This window comes from Epinephelus lanceolatus, chromosome 6 (assembly GCF_041903045.1).
Source record: "Epinephelus lanceolatus isolate andai-2023 chromosome 6, ASM4190304v1, whole genome shotgun sequence".
NCBI lineage: Eukaryota > Metazoa > Chordata > Actinopteri > Perciformes > Serranidae > Epinephelus > Epinephelus lanceolatus.
Window position 1 is genome coordinate 33509799 of NC_135739.1, and position 13776 is coordinate 33523574.

The 13776-nt window shown below is 40.0% G+C and overlaps 1 protein-coding gene across 2 annotated transcripts; it reads right to left on the reverse strand.

Annotated features, from left to right (window-relative positions):
- Positions 1-40: 40 nt before the first annotated feature.
- henmt1 (HEN methyltransferase 1) lies at positions 41-13131 on the reverse strand. 2 transcript variants are annotated; one of them, XM_033620874.2, is made up of 9 exons: positions 12882-13131; positions 11766-11878; positions 9608-9742; positions 8721-8903; positions 7568-7754; positions 4399-4600; positions 3766-3895; positions 3230-3387; positions 41-419 (listed from the first exon to the last, which is right to left on the reverse strand). In XM_033620874.2, the coding sequence occupies exons 1-9, from the start codon at positions 12963-12965 to the stop codon at positions 310-312; spliced, it is 1302 nt and encodes a 433-aa protein (XP_033476765.2). In that variant the 5' UTR covers positions 12966-13131; the 3' UTR covers positions 41-309. The 2 variants fall into 2 exon arrangements, with proteins under 2 accessions (XP_033476765.2, XP_033476764.2); XM_033620873.2 differs by having other exon boundaries at positions 3766-3898.
- Positions 13132-13776: the final 645 nt, after the last annotated feature.

Genomic DNA, 13776 nt, shown 5'->3' on the forward strand with positions numbered 1-13776 from the left:
CATGTTTTAAATTGAACACGAGCATCATGCACAAGAATAATATTTTTTTAGATTTTTATTGTACTATTTACATTTGGACAGTCTGTCTCCTTCAGCAAGTACACTGCTAATTTAGAGGCCAGTTAATATTTACATATAACACAAAGTTGCAGTCCAAACAAGTATTTAATAAATGCAAAAGCCAAAAGTTTACACAGTGCAGTTGGGAATTGTCAGTACACCTGCACTGTCCAGTAGTAACCAAGGGAAACCATTTGCTCACTCAACAAGTCACCTACTTGCCCCGACAACAAAGCTGTATCCGCCAGATCAGACATTTGCTTCCCAGTCTTCCTCTGGCTCAGCACTGTGGGAGCACCGGCTGGCCTCTGCGTACCCACTGTCCTCCACAACATCATGATCCTCTTCTTCTTCAGCGTCTAAAAAATACAAATGAAGGACCAGTGTCACACCCACAGAGGCCATTCAGTTGTCAAATTCATTGGATAAGCAGAAGAGCAGGAAATAAACATTGCAAAGTCAGCTGTGCAATAAGCTGAGCGGTGACTGGGGAGAGTAAGCTTTGTTAACCACTTAAGATACAGTTGACAACTTAAATGAAAATAAGTTTTTGTCACATTTGCTTAAATTGGCACTACACACACAAAAGTATTACATGAAACACATAGTAAAAAAAAAAAAAATGTCCCTTCGACTTCTCTGCCTCTAATGGCATGTGCTAGAATCAGACTACAGTGCACCAAAGACAACCAATCAGAGCTGAGGAGTCTGTTTCACAGCTCATGAACTGTGGTCAAACTGTTAAACTCGGCAGCACTGATCAAATATTACTCAAGATTCTGTTACTGCATTGCTTACTTATCGCCTCAGATGTTTTCAGAAACATTTTAATGTACAGTTGAATGTTGTTGATGCGGCCACTGTGTTGGAAATGTCAAGCAACGCACCAAGCACTGCCCACCGACCAGACCAATTTTCTCATTTTACAATTTAACAGCACACAAATTATGTTTCTGAAAACATCTGAGGTGAAAGATAGGCAGCACAGTGTCAGAATCTTGAGCCATATTTATCAGCGCTGCCTAGTTTGTGGGCTTTGCAGGAGCTCACTGGCAGTAATTGACATGACTGACAGCTGCGTTAGACACTCCTCAGCTCTAGTGGGTAGTTTTCATCTATGTGTGTTAATGCCATTATAAGCAATAAGAGAAGGAGGAGTATTGTTTGTTTCACAGATTTTCTGTCTCATGTAGTTACCAACTACAGCTTTAACCACCAGGACCCATAGTGTAGAAAATGGTTCATAATTACGAAGCATTTCAAAAAGTCAAAATGGTGACATCTGCTGGGCAAACTTTGGTATTGCATTTGTATTGTAGTCAGAATGTAAGTGGTGTTCCTGCTGCTGTCACAACTATACTGCTGTTTTGCTCAGTAAATGTTAGACTATAAAAAGGAAACACTTAAGCAAAGTCTACAGGTCTGCTTGTGGCAGACTGACACGCACATATGTTCAAAACCAATGTGTCACGTCTCTGATGAGAGTGTAATGAAACAGGCTTTGCTTGTGATTTTTGCCATGTTAACACGAGGCATCGATATAACCTGCAATGACACCTCTGCTTTGAAAACTGGATAGTCGATCCTACTTCAAGCGGAACATCACCACTGGAGAGGAAACGTATACACAACAAGAAAAGTATTTTTTAAGATGAATAGCTTTTTTAGCAGGGTTTCTCGAGTTTAAAGCAAGCTAGAGCCGAGGCTTTTAAAAACTTTTTATTCCGCTTGAAATGAAATTCAAGACCAATTTTCAATAACTTAAATAAGGAAAACAGCCAACATCAATTACTTAGGGTCAGGGACAATTTTGCCCAAATGTTAATTGCTATTTTGGTTCAGTAAAATTTGGAATATCTGCTTCAAGGGTTTAAAAAAAACCGTAGCATTTGCAGACCTGGAGGAGATGAGGGTAGAACAGAGGTGGAATTACCTGGCCTCTGATGGTGGGTTTTCTCTGTGATTTTTGTGGGATGCAACTGCTTTGAATCTAATTGTGCCATGTTTGAAAAACTTTCTGCATGAAATACATTAAGCCTTGTATGTATCACTTAGTACCACAAAATCTTGATTAAATAGCCTTTTTTCTCACTTAATCTGCACTTCACCATGTTGCCCAGAGTAAGATGACAGCTAGAAAGAAGACAGTGGATCCTCTGCTCTGAGTATCCTAGCCGGAAACAAAATATGATTGTTGTTGGCTCTGCTTTCCTTTTCTGCCTGATCCAAGAGGCATTTTGCAATTTTTTTTCCTCATAATTTTTTGTGAAATTCTACAATGCATCTTAAGGGAAACGCAATTTGTAATCTCCTACTTCTCGTGTCTTAGTATTACTAAGTCTTTTGAAAGGCTGATTTAAGACATTTTAATACCAATTAAGGCCTTATTTTTAGATGAAGGACTTTTAAGACTTTTAAGGATCAATGGGAACCCTGTCCAAAGTATCTACTGTAGCTTCAGAATCATGATGTATTTGAAACAGGAAACAGGATAGGCAGGCAGGACATTACGTTGGGAGGAATTTGATTTGATTGTTGAATAATGGGCGTGTCATAACAAACAAACAGGCCACGACACTGTACACTGACGGAATAGCAGTATCTGTCAGGGAGACAGACGAAGCCCATTGTATGATTCATGTAGTTGCTGAAGCAGTCCACTGTAAAATGCCTTGTGCATATCTGGAGCTGTCACAAATACCACTTTCCTCAAAGTGAATAAATTCTAGCCAGTGGTCCCGTAGCCACGGTGTCTGAATGTAACAGAAAAAAAGTGCAAGGTGGCAAACACCTGAGGACACACTGACGTACCATTGCTACCTATCTAACTAGGTCAGTGCAGTTAAAAGTTGGAGATTGATTGATGGTTGGATGTTGTATTTTTGTTTGAAATATGTTGGTACAAACTTATTTAAGCACACATCATACTTTGTTTTACAGAAAGAAATAATGATGGGATTTTGCTACAAGATTTTCTCTAAATATATCGTTGAAAAGGAGCAAAAAATGACCTGGAATGTGATCTGAAAGGGTTATAAAGAAATTCTGCCTTTCATCTCGACTTTAACTTTCACCTCTTATTATAATAAATTTTTCCCTTCTCATGAGAAATCTTTACTTTTTACAGATACAATAAAACAGACATAAAAGTGATCAAATATAACAGTACCTTGTTCCTGGACATTTAGGAGCACAGCAGAGCCGTCCTGGCTCAGCCTAACTTTGGGGTCGTCCATAAGGAAATGGCGGAGGTTACTAAGACTTCCACTCAGGGCATTGACTTTGGGGCAGCAGGACCACAGCACAGCCAGAGGTACAGAAACACACCTGCAAGCATACAAAAGATGACAATATGATATGAAATCCTGATGATAGCATTGGTGCCATTTAAAAAAAAAAAAAAAAAAAAAAAATTCAAACAAAAGATCAATGATGACATTTGTGAGAACTGCTGTTGACTAGCAGCTACATGAAAATAGACGTGCACAAATATTGAAATTTAAGGATATAGGAGTTTGGAAGATAACAGTTCCAGATAACAGTAAACTGAGTTGTTATGGTGAAGCATGAAATGTAATGAGACAACTGCAGGACAGGAACATCTTCATAGAAACAAGGCCTGTGTTAGTGATCTGTTTGCCACAAACTGCCTTCTAACTCGCCGTGGCCACATTGTTCCTCCACATCTTCCTAAAGGAAACACACCTGCGCGATCTGCAAGACTCCTGTCGTCCTAGGCCATTTCTCCAAAACACCTGTTGTTCCTCTCCTTCCTGTTGCCCTGGCACACCTCGGTCCCACTGCTCCACTGGCGTTTTCACCTCAGATCCACATGCTGCTGTCAAGTACCATACATTTTAACAAAAAGAAGCAGAGAAACATGCTGTAAGCATTTAACATAAAGTTTAAGGGACCAAGAACATTTTATAAACAGTCATACAAAACACTGATATTCTGGAGAAACTGCTGATACTGAGAAAACACACAAAAGCAACTAAACTAGAATTACTGCAAACCAATCAGTTACAGTTTACATCCATGTCTGTCCAGACTCATATGTAGCTATGACAGTCGACAAAGCTTTAAATATGGATGTTGCTGCAACGTAGATGCTTCACACACATCTTCAATTCAGCAGCACAGACCGTCTGTCCAGTCATTAAAGATGGACACCCAAGATAAGTGTCATCAATTCAGTATCTGACCAAATGTCTCCCCTTATGTTCTGATTTTTGACTGTCGCTTTTTTTGGCTCTGTTGCTTTCAACATTGGTTTTCATGTTACCAAATGTATACACAACTTCTTTTAAGAATGAAGAACAACTGTAAGATGTTCACCTGTCTGTTTCTCCCCCATCTCCATGTGTCTCTCTGATGCTCCAAAACATTCCTCCCCATCTTCAGCCTGGCGCTGACTCTCACCAGTCCTCTCCTCCATCCATCTACTCTTCAGCTTTTCTGCCCAATACAACACCTCACTAACCAGGACCCTCCGCAGGATGTTGTTGTCATGCAGGCTGGGGTAGTTTACACTATACAGCTAATACACAAACAGGCGAAAAATAGATATAGGTCACAATATCAAATTATCATGGAAACCTGGGTGAGATTTTTACTGCTCCACCACACAAAGGGAGTTTATATATATATTGAGTACCTGATGTGCTTGCCTATCATTAACAGTGAGTCAATTATTTATCAGTCAAGTGTGGAAATATTTGGCTTTTCTTGCCTGTAACTGTTTGGTTATACTGAAATCACAGTCCGTCACAATCTTGACTCTGACGGGCTAGTTTACACATCTATAATTCAATTATTTTTTCACTTTGTGTTAATTACAGTTCTCTATTGTTTTTAGAGGGTAGTGAAAGTATCTCACATATGCAGACTATTGAGACTACCCATGTTGTAATTGTCAACAGTCACCAGCAGAGGTCAGCAAAGATCACCACTCACCACTCACCACTGTCTTATCTGATGATTATGTTCTGGGGCTTATCTGGACACAGGAGTTGTAATACAATACTACTCCTACCATGTCCACAAAAGCTTTACTTCTTCTTTCAAATCTTAAGTCACATTGATGCCGACTGGTGCATACTGAATAAATTAGGTCAATTAATGAACAAAAGCAAAAACCCTACATGAAATTTTAACATCTGTTTGCTGTTTCCATCTTCACAACAGCTTGTAATAAAGGATCTGTCCACTTGTTTATCAATAAATGTTCGTATTAGGTATTCCTTTTCCTTTTTTGTTAGGTATAATAAACAGAAAAAAGTGGTATGACTAAATGAATCTAAATTTTTCTCACTGAGTGAGAGGCACTGTAGGAAGGTTAAATGAAGACTCAAAGCCATGTTCACACAGTCTACTGGATTATATTTCTTCTCAAAGAGCAGGAATTGTGTGAGAACATATATATATATATATATATATATATATATATATATATATATATATATATATATATATATATATATATATGTATGTGTGTGTGTGTGTGTGTGTGTATATATATATATATATATATATATATATATATATATATATATATATATATACAGTACAGGCCAAAAGTTGGACACACCTTCTCATTCAATGCGTTTTCTTTATTTTCATGACTATTTACATTGTAGATTCTCACTGAAGGCATCAAAACTATGAATGAACACATGTGGAGTTATGTACTTAACAAAAAAAGGTGAAATAACTGAAAACATGTTTTATATTCTAGTTTCTTCAAAATAGCCACCCTTTGCTCTGATTACTGCTTTGCACACTCTTGGCATTCTCTCCATGAGCTTCAAGAGGTAGTCACCTGAAATGGTTTTCCAACAGTCTTGAAGGAGTTCCCAGAGGTGTTTAGCACTTGTTGGCCCCTTTGCCTTCACTCTGCGGTCCAGCTCACCCCAAACCATCTGGATTGGGTTCAGGTCCGGTGACTGTGGAGGCCAGGTCATCTGCCGCAGCACTCCATCACTCTCCTTCTTGGTCAAATAGCCCTTACACAGCCTGGAGGTGTGTTTGGGGTCATTGTCCTGTTGAAAAATAAATGATCGTCCAACTAAACGCAAACCGGATGGGATGGCATGTCGCTGCAGGATGCTGTGGTAGCCATGCTGGTTCAGTGTGCCTTCAATTTTGAATAAATCCCCAACAGTGTCACCAGCAAAACACCCCCACACCATCACACCTCCTCCTCCATGCTTCACAGTGGGAACCAGGCATGTGGAATCCATCCGTTCACCTTTTCTGCGTCTCACAAAGACACGGCGGTTGGAACCAAAGATCTCAAATTTGGACTCATCAGACCAAAGCACAGATTTCCACTGGTCTAATGTCCATTCCTTGTGTTTCTTGGCCCAAACAAATCTCTTCTGCTTGTTGCCTCTCCTTAGCAGTGGTTTCCTAGCAGCTATTTGACCATGAAGGCCTGATTGGCGCAGTCTCCTCTTAACAGTTGTTCTAGAGATGGGTCTGCTGCTAGAACTCTGTGTGGTATTCATCTGGTCTCTGATCTGAGCTGCTGTTAACTTGCCATTTCTGAGGCTGGTGACTCGGATGAACTTATCCTCAGAAGCAGAGGTGACTCTTGGTCTTCCTTTCCTGGGTCGGTCCTCATGTGTGCCAGTTTCGTTGTAGCGCTTGATGGTTTTTGCGACTCCACTTGGGGACACATTTAAAGTTTTTGCAATTTTCCGGACTGACTGACCTTCATTTCTTAAAGTAATGATGGCCACTCGTTTTTTTTTAGTTAGCTGATTGGTTCTTGCCATAATATGAATTTTAACAGCTGTCCAATAGGGCTGTTGGCTGTGTATTAACCTGACTTCTGCACAACACAACTGATGGTCCCAACCCCATTGATAAAGCAAGAAATTCCACTAATTTACCCTGATAAGGCACACCTGTGAAGTGGAAACCATTTCAGGTGACTACCTCTTGAAGCTCATGGAGAGAATGCCAAGAGTGTGCAAAGCAGTAATCAGAGCAAAGGGTGGCTATTTTGAAGAAACTAGAATATAAAACATGTTTTCAGTTATTTCACCTTTTTTTGTTAAGTACATAACTCCACATGTGTTCATTCATAGTTTTGATGCCTTCAGTGAGAATCTACAATGTAAATAGTCATGAAAATAAAGAAAACGCATTGAATGAGAAGGTGTGTCCAAACTTTTGGCCTGTACTGTATATATCAGCAGATTTGACTATACTGTGTTTGGAAAAAGGTACTGAGCTTGTTTGTATTGGAAAATGGATATTTACATTTTTTTGTTCATTGATGGGTTAAGATGATTTGTTGTAGAATTCTTTGAATCGACTGCTATAATATGATATGTTGTGTATTTACGGTCATTAATTTGAAATTTATCTATCTGCTATAAGTCCATTTTGAAAGCTCACACACTGAATAAGTCTCAGAGATTACAGGTTGTGTCTTTGAGGACTGGGCCAACATGATGCCTGACTCAGGAATGACTGATCTAAAAAGGAGCTCACTCACCAGTGTGTATGAAAACACATCCTCAGCATCATCACCAAACAACATGCTGCAACTCTCACTCCCCCCGAGCCGCTGAAACACACCAATCTGGGAGCAGAAGCCGACCCTCTCCTGCTGACCTGGCGGTGCCTGTCCAACGCCAGTGAACTCCACCTCATAACCATATTCCAAACACACCTTCAGAGCCCTGAGGAGGAATGTAATGTTGAGAAAAAATTCAGTGTAAATCTTTATTGTTCATTAAGGGATACTATGCTCGTTTTCAGGTTGATACATGCATTTTGGGTTTCTACTAGAACATTCTGCATGCTATAACAACACCTGTAGTCATGTCTGAGCGCCTGCCCCCCCTCCCAAAAAAGCCCAGTCTACTCTGATTGGTCAGCATTTCCGGGTCCTCTGTATCTCGGCGTCTTTGCACTGTCATTGCAACTGGAGAATGACTGTAACGGAGAATGGCGGCACTTTCTACCATAAAAAAATAAACACTAAAAGCTTCTAAACACAACGGGACCAGGGTGTCTACAGGTATCAGACTGTTAAATTTAATGCTTTTTAAGACCTGTACAAGACACCTTTTTACCAAATTTAGGACAGATTTTTGGACAAATAATCTTTTGCCCATTTAAGCATTACAGGTAAGCATTGCAGGCACGTAGTGTTTATGTGGCCTCGTGCGGAGGTAAGAGGAGGAGTGAAAGGAGTAAATCTACATATTGCCAACAGGTAGGTGCAAGTATGAAGTAAAATGACAGTAAGATAGTTTGTAACATTATAAATGTGGATTTTTACAAAGAAAGGCTTCACGCATTTTCACAAAAAGAAATTAAAAAATGGATATATGATATTAGATAAAATGTTTGTAGCAGTTAAGACCTTACAAATTCAAATTTAAGACTATTTAATAAACTTTTCAGGCCTCATTGCTGTAACAATGAATTTAAGACTTTTTATGGACCTGCAGACACCCTGCAGACATGTTCCAGCAGGAATGTGATCTGGAATCAGGGAGAAATTTCTGCGACCAAGTTTACATGTTTTTCCTGATGTCTGCATGTGGCTTCATTTAGCAGTGTGGGCTACATAATGTAAACACTTGCAGTAGCATGCCTGGAGCAGGTGACCATATCAAGAAAATGGCAAACCAACATACCAGGACTTGAACTCTGCTCTGGTCCACTCAAACTTATGGTCACTGTGCCTGAAACCTGATAGTCCAGGAAGAAGGGGGTTGAACTCAGAGTTTGGGGTGCTGACGATTACCGCCCCTGGGGACATGTAACCAAACACCACCTCAGAGAAACGCTCCACATCAGCAAGAGTGAGGTGCTCGATGCTGCAGACAGCCAGGGAGGAAACATGGTGATGAATAATGGCACAGGGGGACCCAGAAAAACCGAAAGATAACAACCACACAGACACAGAGAGAGGCTGAGTAAACATGGGAAATGAGTAGAGAAACAAGAGAGAGAGACAATAATAAATTGAAAAATTATGAAACAAAAGCCCAGAGATGAAGCTAACCAGTTAACTTAGGTTCGGGAGCAGGGTCATGCCTCAACCACACCTCTAATCACCTGACAAGCATACTTATACCAGGCCAATCCATCCAGCCCTGTTTGTCTCAGATCTCTCATCCCGCCCACCCTTTCCCCTTCTCTTCATCATCTCCACTACTCCTCTCATCCCTTCCAATTCTATCTAGTGCATATCTCTCCCATGTCTCATTCTAGGTACAGTCCAGGGGTCCATAATCAGCTTGGGCGGAAAACGCTGCGACGGAACCCCCACACTGAGTCTCCTTCTGCCCAGCGTCCAGCGTACCCTCCGGACCAGCCTGGCTGATGACACCCTCCATCCATCCTCGCCCCTCCCCTCTACATCCACTCACCATCAACATCATCTCATACCTCAGAACATTCATTAAAATGTTAACTTCATATTGTTGTGGCGTGATCCTTGCTAGTGAATTATTACTGGTAGCTGCAAAAGCATGCAAACTTAAAGACATTGAACCTCAGCAGCCAAACAGATTCTTACAGCTCTATACTGGTCACAAGATCAAATCCTCTGAGGCGGGCATCTTTTTGTGTGACTGAGCCCTGGTACAGCTCAACACGCAGCTGATCGTAACTTGGCTGCAGATAGTCAGTTGATACAGGTGCCAACCCATGCCTGAGTGGAAGATACAAGCAGAAAGTACACATTATCAGTCCATTACTTATCACAAAGACCAAGCTCTTACCCACCAAGCAGGTGGAAAAGAGGTTACTAAAGGCAGTTGGCTTTTTTATTTGTCACATCCAAATGATAAAATGACTACACTTATTAAGCTTGACACTTAAAGGTTCTGTATGCGATATTCAAAGCATTAATTTAGCAGTAAACCACTGTTTGTTGCATAAAGATATAGTGGAGTGGGGCATCGGTGGCTTAGTGGTAGAGCAGGCGCCCCATGTACAAGGCTGTTGCCGCAGCAGCCCGGGTTCAAATCTAGCCTGTGGCCCTTTGTTGCATGTCATCCCCCCTCTCTCTCCCTCTTTCACGCTTACCTGTCCTGTCCAATAAAGGCAAAAATGCCCCAAAAAATATCTTTAAAAAAAAAATAAAAAAAGATATAGTGGAGCGATGGTACCCTGAGCAGAGAATGAAGTCATGCTACCTCTCTGTGTGCTGTGATCTGAGCCTCTCCGGGGTTTGTTGTAGTAAGCAGTAGTCTCTCCCCTGGTTAATACAGTTTGCTGCATCAGCACTGTTGCCATCGTTTAGCACTGTTTATGGATTTAGCACTGTTAGCTTCTAGATTCTGGCTCAGTCACCTTCATGTTAAGAGCCGTGTGCACACAGAAACTCATACACCCTGAATTTCACGTAGAATGTGAAAAAATGTTTTGCACAGTCGTTCAAAATTATTTTACATATTTTAGAACATCTGATATTCTGGAAAAGACACTACTAATATTTCATTTGGACCTGAGACTTAAAAAGTTAAACAAACCAATACTGTAGGTGAAGGGTTTTTTTGTTGTTGTTTTTGTTTTCTTCTGGAAGGTTTCACTTGTGGTGCACAAGTCCAGACTAACTTAAGTTCTCAGCCAGTTAACTGATTTAATGGTAAAAGGGCCCCTAACCCTTTAGCACAGGGATATGATCACGATGTGTTATCGTTATCCTGGGTTGAAGCATTGAATAACAGCCAGAAAAAAGTCTTTGCAGAATATTATGATGTCACAGTGAAGCTTACATTTGACCTTTTGGATATAAAATGTCATCACATCATATTAGATGTTTGTGTGCAATTATGAAATAATTAGTGTAAGAAGTCTTGAGTTATGGCAAAACAAACATGTTTTGTGAGGTCACAGTGACCTTTGACCAAATTTTCATCAATTCATTACTAAGACCAAATGGACATTTGTGCCAAATTAGAGGAAATTCCATCATGGTGTTCTTGAGATATCGCATTCACAACAATGAGATGTACGCAGGTACATAGTAACCTTGACCTTTGACTACCAAAATCTAATAAGTTCATCTTCAAGTCAAGTAAACATTTGTGCCAAATTTAAAGACATTGCCTCAAGGCATTTTTGAGATATCTCACTCACAAGAATGGGACAGACAGATGGAAAACCTAAAAGCATAATGCCTCCAGTCAAGGCCATCGCCAGCGCAGAAGTAAAAAAGACAAAAGTTGTTATTGGAGTTTTCTGATATGGATATGGTGAAATATGTAAAAGTTAGTTGCATTGATCATAAATCTGACTATTTTATGTAACTTTTCATACATCTAGGGCTGCAAATAATTTTTGTTTTCAATATTGATTTTTTTTGCAGATCAAGCCATTAGTCATTTAATCTTTGCAATGTCAAGAGGACAGTGAAAATGCCCCGAACATGCTCTAGTGATTGGACAGTCCAGAGCCAAACATTGTTAAAAAATACCTTTTGTAAAAAGATCCTTTAGATTCACATTTTAAAAGCTATACCTAGTGAATATTTGCCGTTTTTGCCTGATTAAACAACTGAAACGATAAACTAATTATCAACACTATTACTGATTATCTTTTTGGTGATAAACTCATTGATTCATTGATTAATTTATTCAGCTCTGCATACACATCTGCCATATTACACCATGTAGCAAGTAGCAAGTATTCATTCTTTGATTTACCTTTGATTTTAAAAACATACATACATCTTTTTTTTCACTATGGCACCTCTGATGTCCACTCCAACCAGCAGTTCAATTTCACGGTGAAACTTCAGTTTTTGGAGAAGGCTGCACTCACTGCATCCCAAGTCAACCACCTGAGAGGAGGGGGGAAATAAGATGATTTATGCTAATGAATAAAAGCTAGAGTAGTGGGCTTAATGCTATTAACTTCATTTAACACAAGGTAACGTTACGTCCACTTGACACAACATTTACATTAAACTTATAGCATTATAAACAATATTTTGGACACCAAATATTTTAAAATTGGAAGGACCACAAATGAACACCTCTTCTGCTGGTGGGCCTTGAATGCACATATGGTGGAACTACCCCCAAAAAATGCCACACTGAATCTGGAAAACCAGGAACTTGGGTTGACAATTAAGATGTCTTCAGTAGTAAGCTGTACACAGATTATTCTTGATTAGGAAGTGATCAGATGTCCTAAAAAGGTAGCAACATGTGCCAGTTGTTGAAGGCAGACTACTTTTAGGGCTATCCCCCATTTGCTGGGACAGCAGAGACTTCTCCATGATCACCAAGGTCATTAGGCATGATCTGAAGTATACCCAAGATAAATATTCGATAGTAGGGCATGATCAGTGCATTACAGTGAGGGGATAGCCTAAATTTTGTGGCAAGTTGAAAATGCAGTCTGAAAGACTGTTTCAACAGCAAACTTTAGTTGATAATATGACATTACGTGACATATACATTAAACAATACACGTTGCTTCTTTACAGGTAAGTTAATGCAGGTCCACTTTCACTGGATGCACGCGCGCTCCCGCGGGCCAAACTGCCAAGGGCACACTTCCTATCAGTGGGTAACGTTAACTACCTTAGCACGACACCTGCTAGTGTTAGCTAGCTAAAGTTAGCGACCGCGGTTACCCTAACAAACTTCAAATAAATGTTGACTTTCAAGTTGAGTCAAATATGTTTACCACTAAGACCTCAGCTAACTTTCTACGGTTTGTTCCTCTTCACAAAGTTCAAGTTAACATGGCAAAGAACCCAGAGCATCATGAAGAACGTTTTGCAAACGTTGGTTTTGAATTTAGAGCGATAAATTTGTTTCTAAGATGGTTGTTACCTTCTTGGTTTTGTTCCTCTTGACAAAGTCGATGACAAACTGGTGTCTCTGCCTGTGAAGCGGTGGACTGAACATTGGCTCCATCTTTGCCGTTTAAGTTATTCAACCAACGTCTGCAGCCCCGCCGGACAGCAGAGGGCGCTATAATTACTGAGTGCTGACTTTTTTTTCTTTCTTTTTTTTAAACTTTGAGTTATTCTGAGAAAAAGAAATAAAACTTACTCGAGACAAATTTGTGCAAATAAGATGATGGTGATCCTTAAACTGTAAAAATATGATGACCCCCTGTCTTTTCCTCTAAGGCCGGCTGGAGGTCAAACTGAGGTCCAACTGTAGCCTAATGCTGCATTCTCGTGCCCCTCGAATGTTCCAATTTCCGGGTTGGGGAGTGTTCTTCTGATTTTGTAGTTTTCATGAGCTTTAAGTCGTAATGTGGAAACAACATGGACGCTACAAAGAAGATGTGTTGTATTTTATTGCTGAGAGCATTTAAACAACATGTTGATGACAATTTTAAGTTTTATATGACAAACTGATTTTGACCCAGAATTGTTGCTGCACCAGTGCATCCCCTTAAGCTATTAAAATATTGCTTCACCTGACTAATACCAATAAATTAATTTTATAATTAATCTATTTTATAATCAATCTATACAGGGGCATCAGTGGCATAGTGGATAGAACAGGTGCCCAATGTACAAGGCTGTTGCCGCAGCGGCCCGGATTCAACTGTAGCCATAGACTGTATAAAAATAAAAATAAATAATCCCCCCCCCCCCAGCAATCAGTAACACCTGTGCTGCACCACTCCTGCTCAGATGGGAGATGTAGTTAAAAAAAAAAGTTCAAAAGCAGAGTGTGTAGTCCTCTCTGCACAACAGATTTAAATATCAAG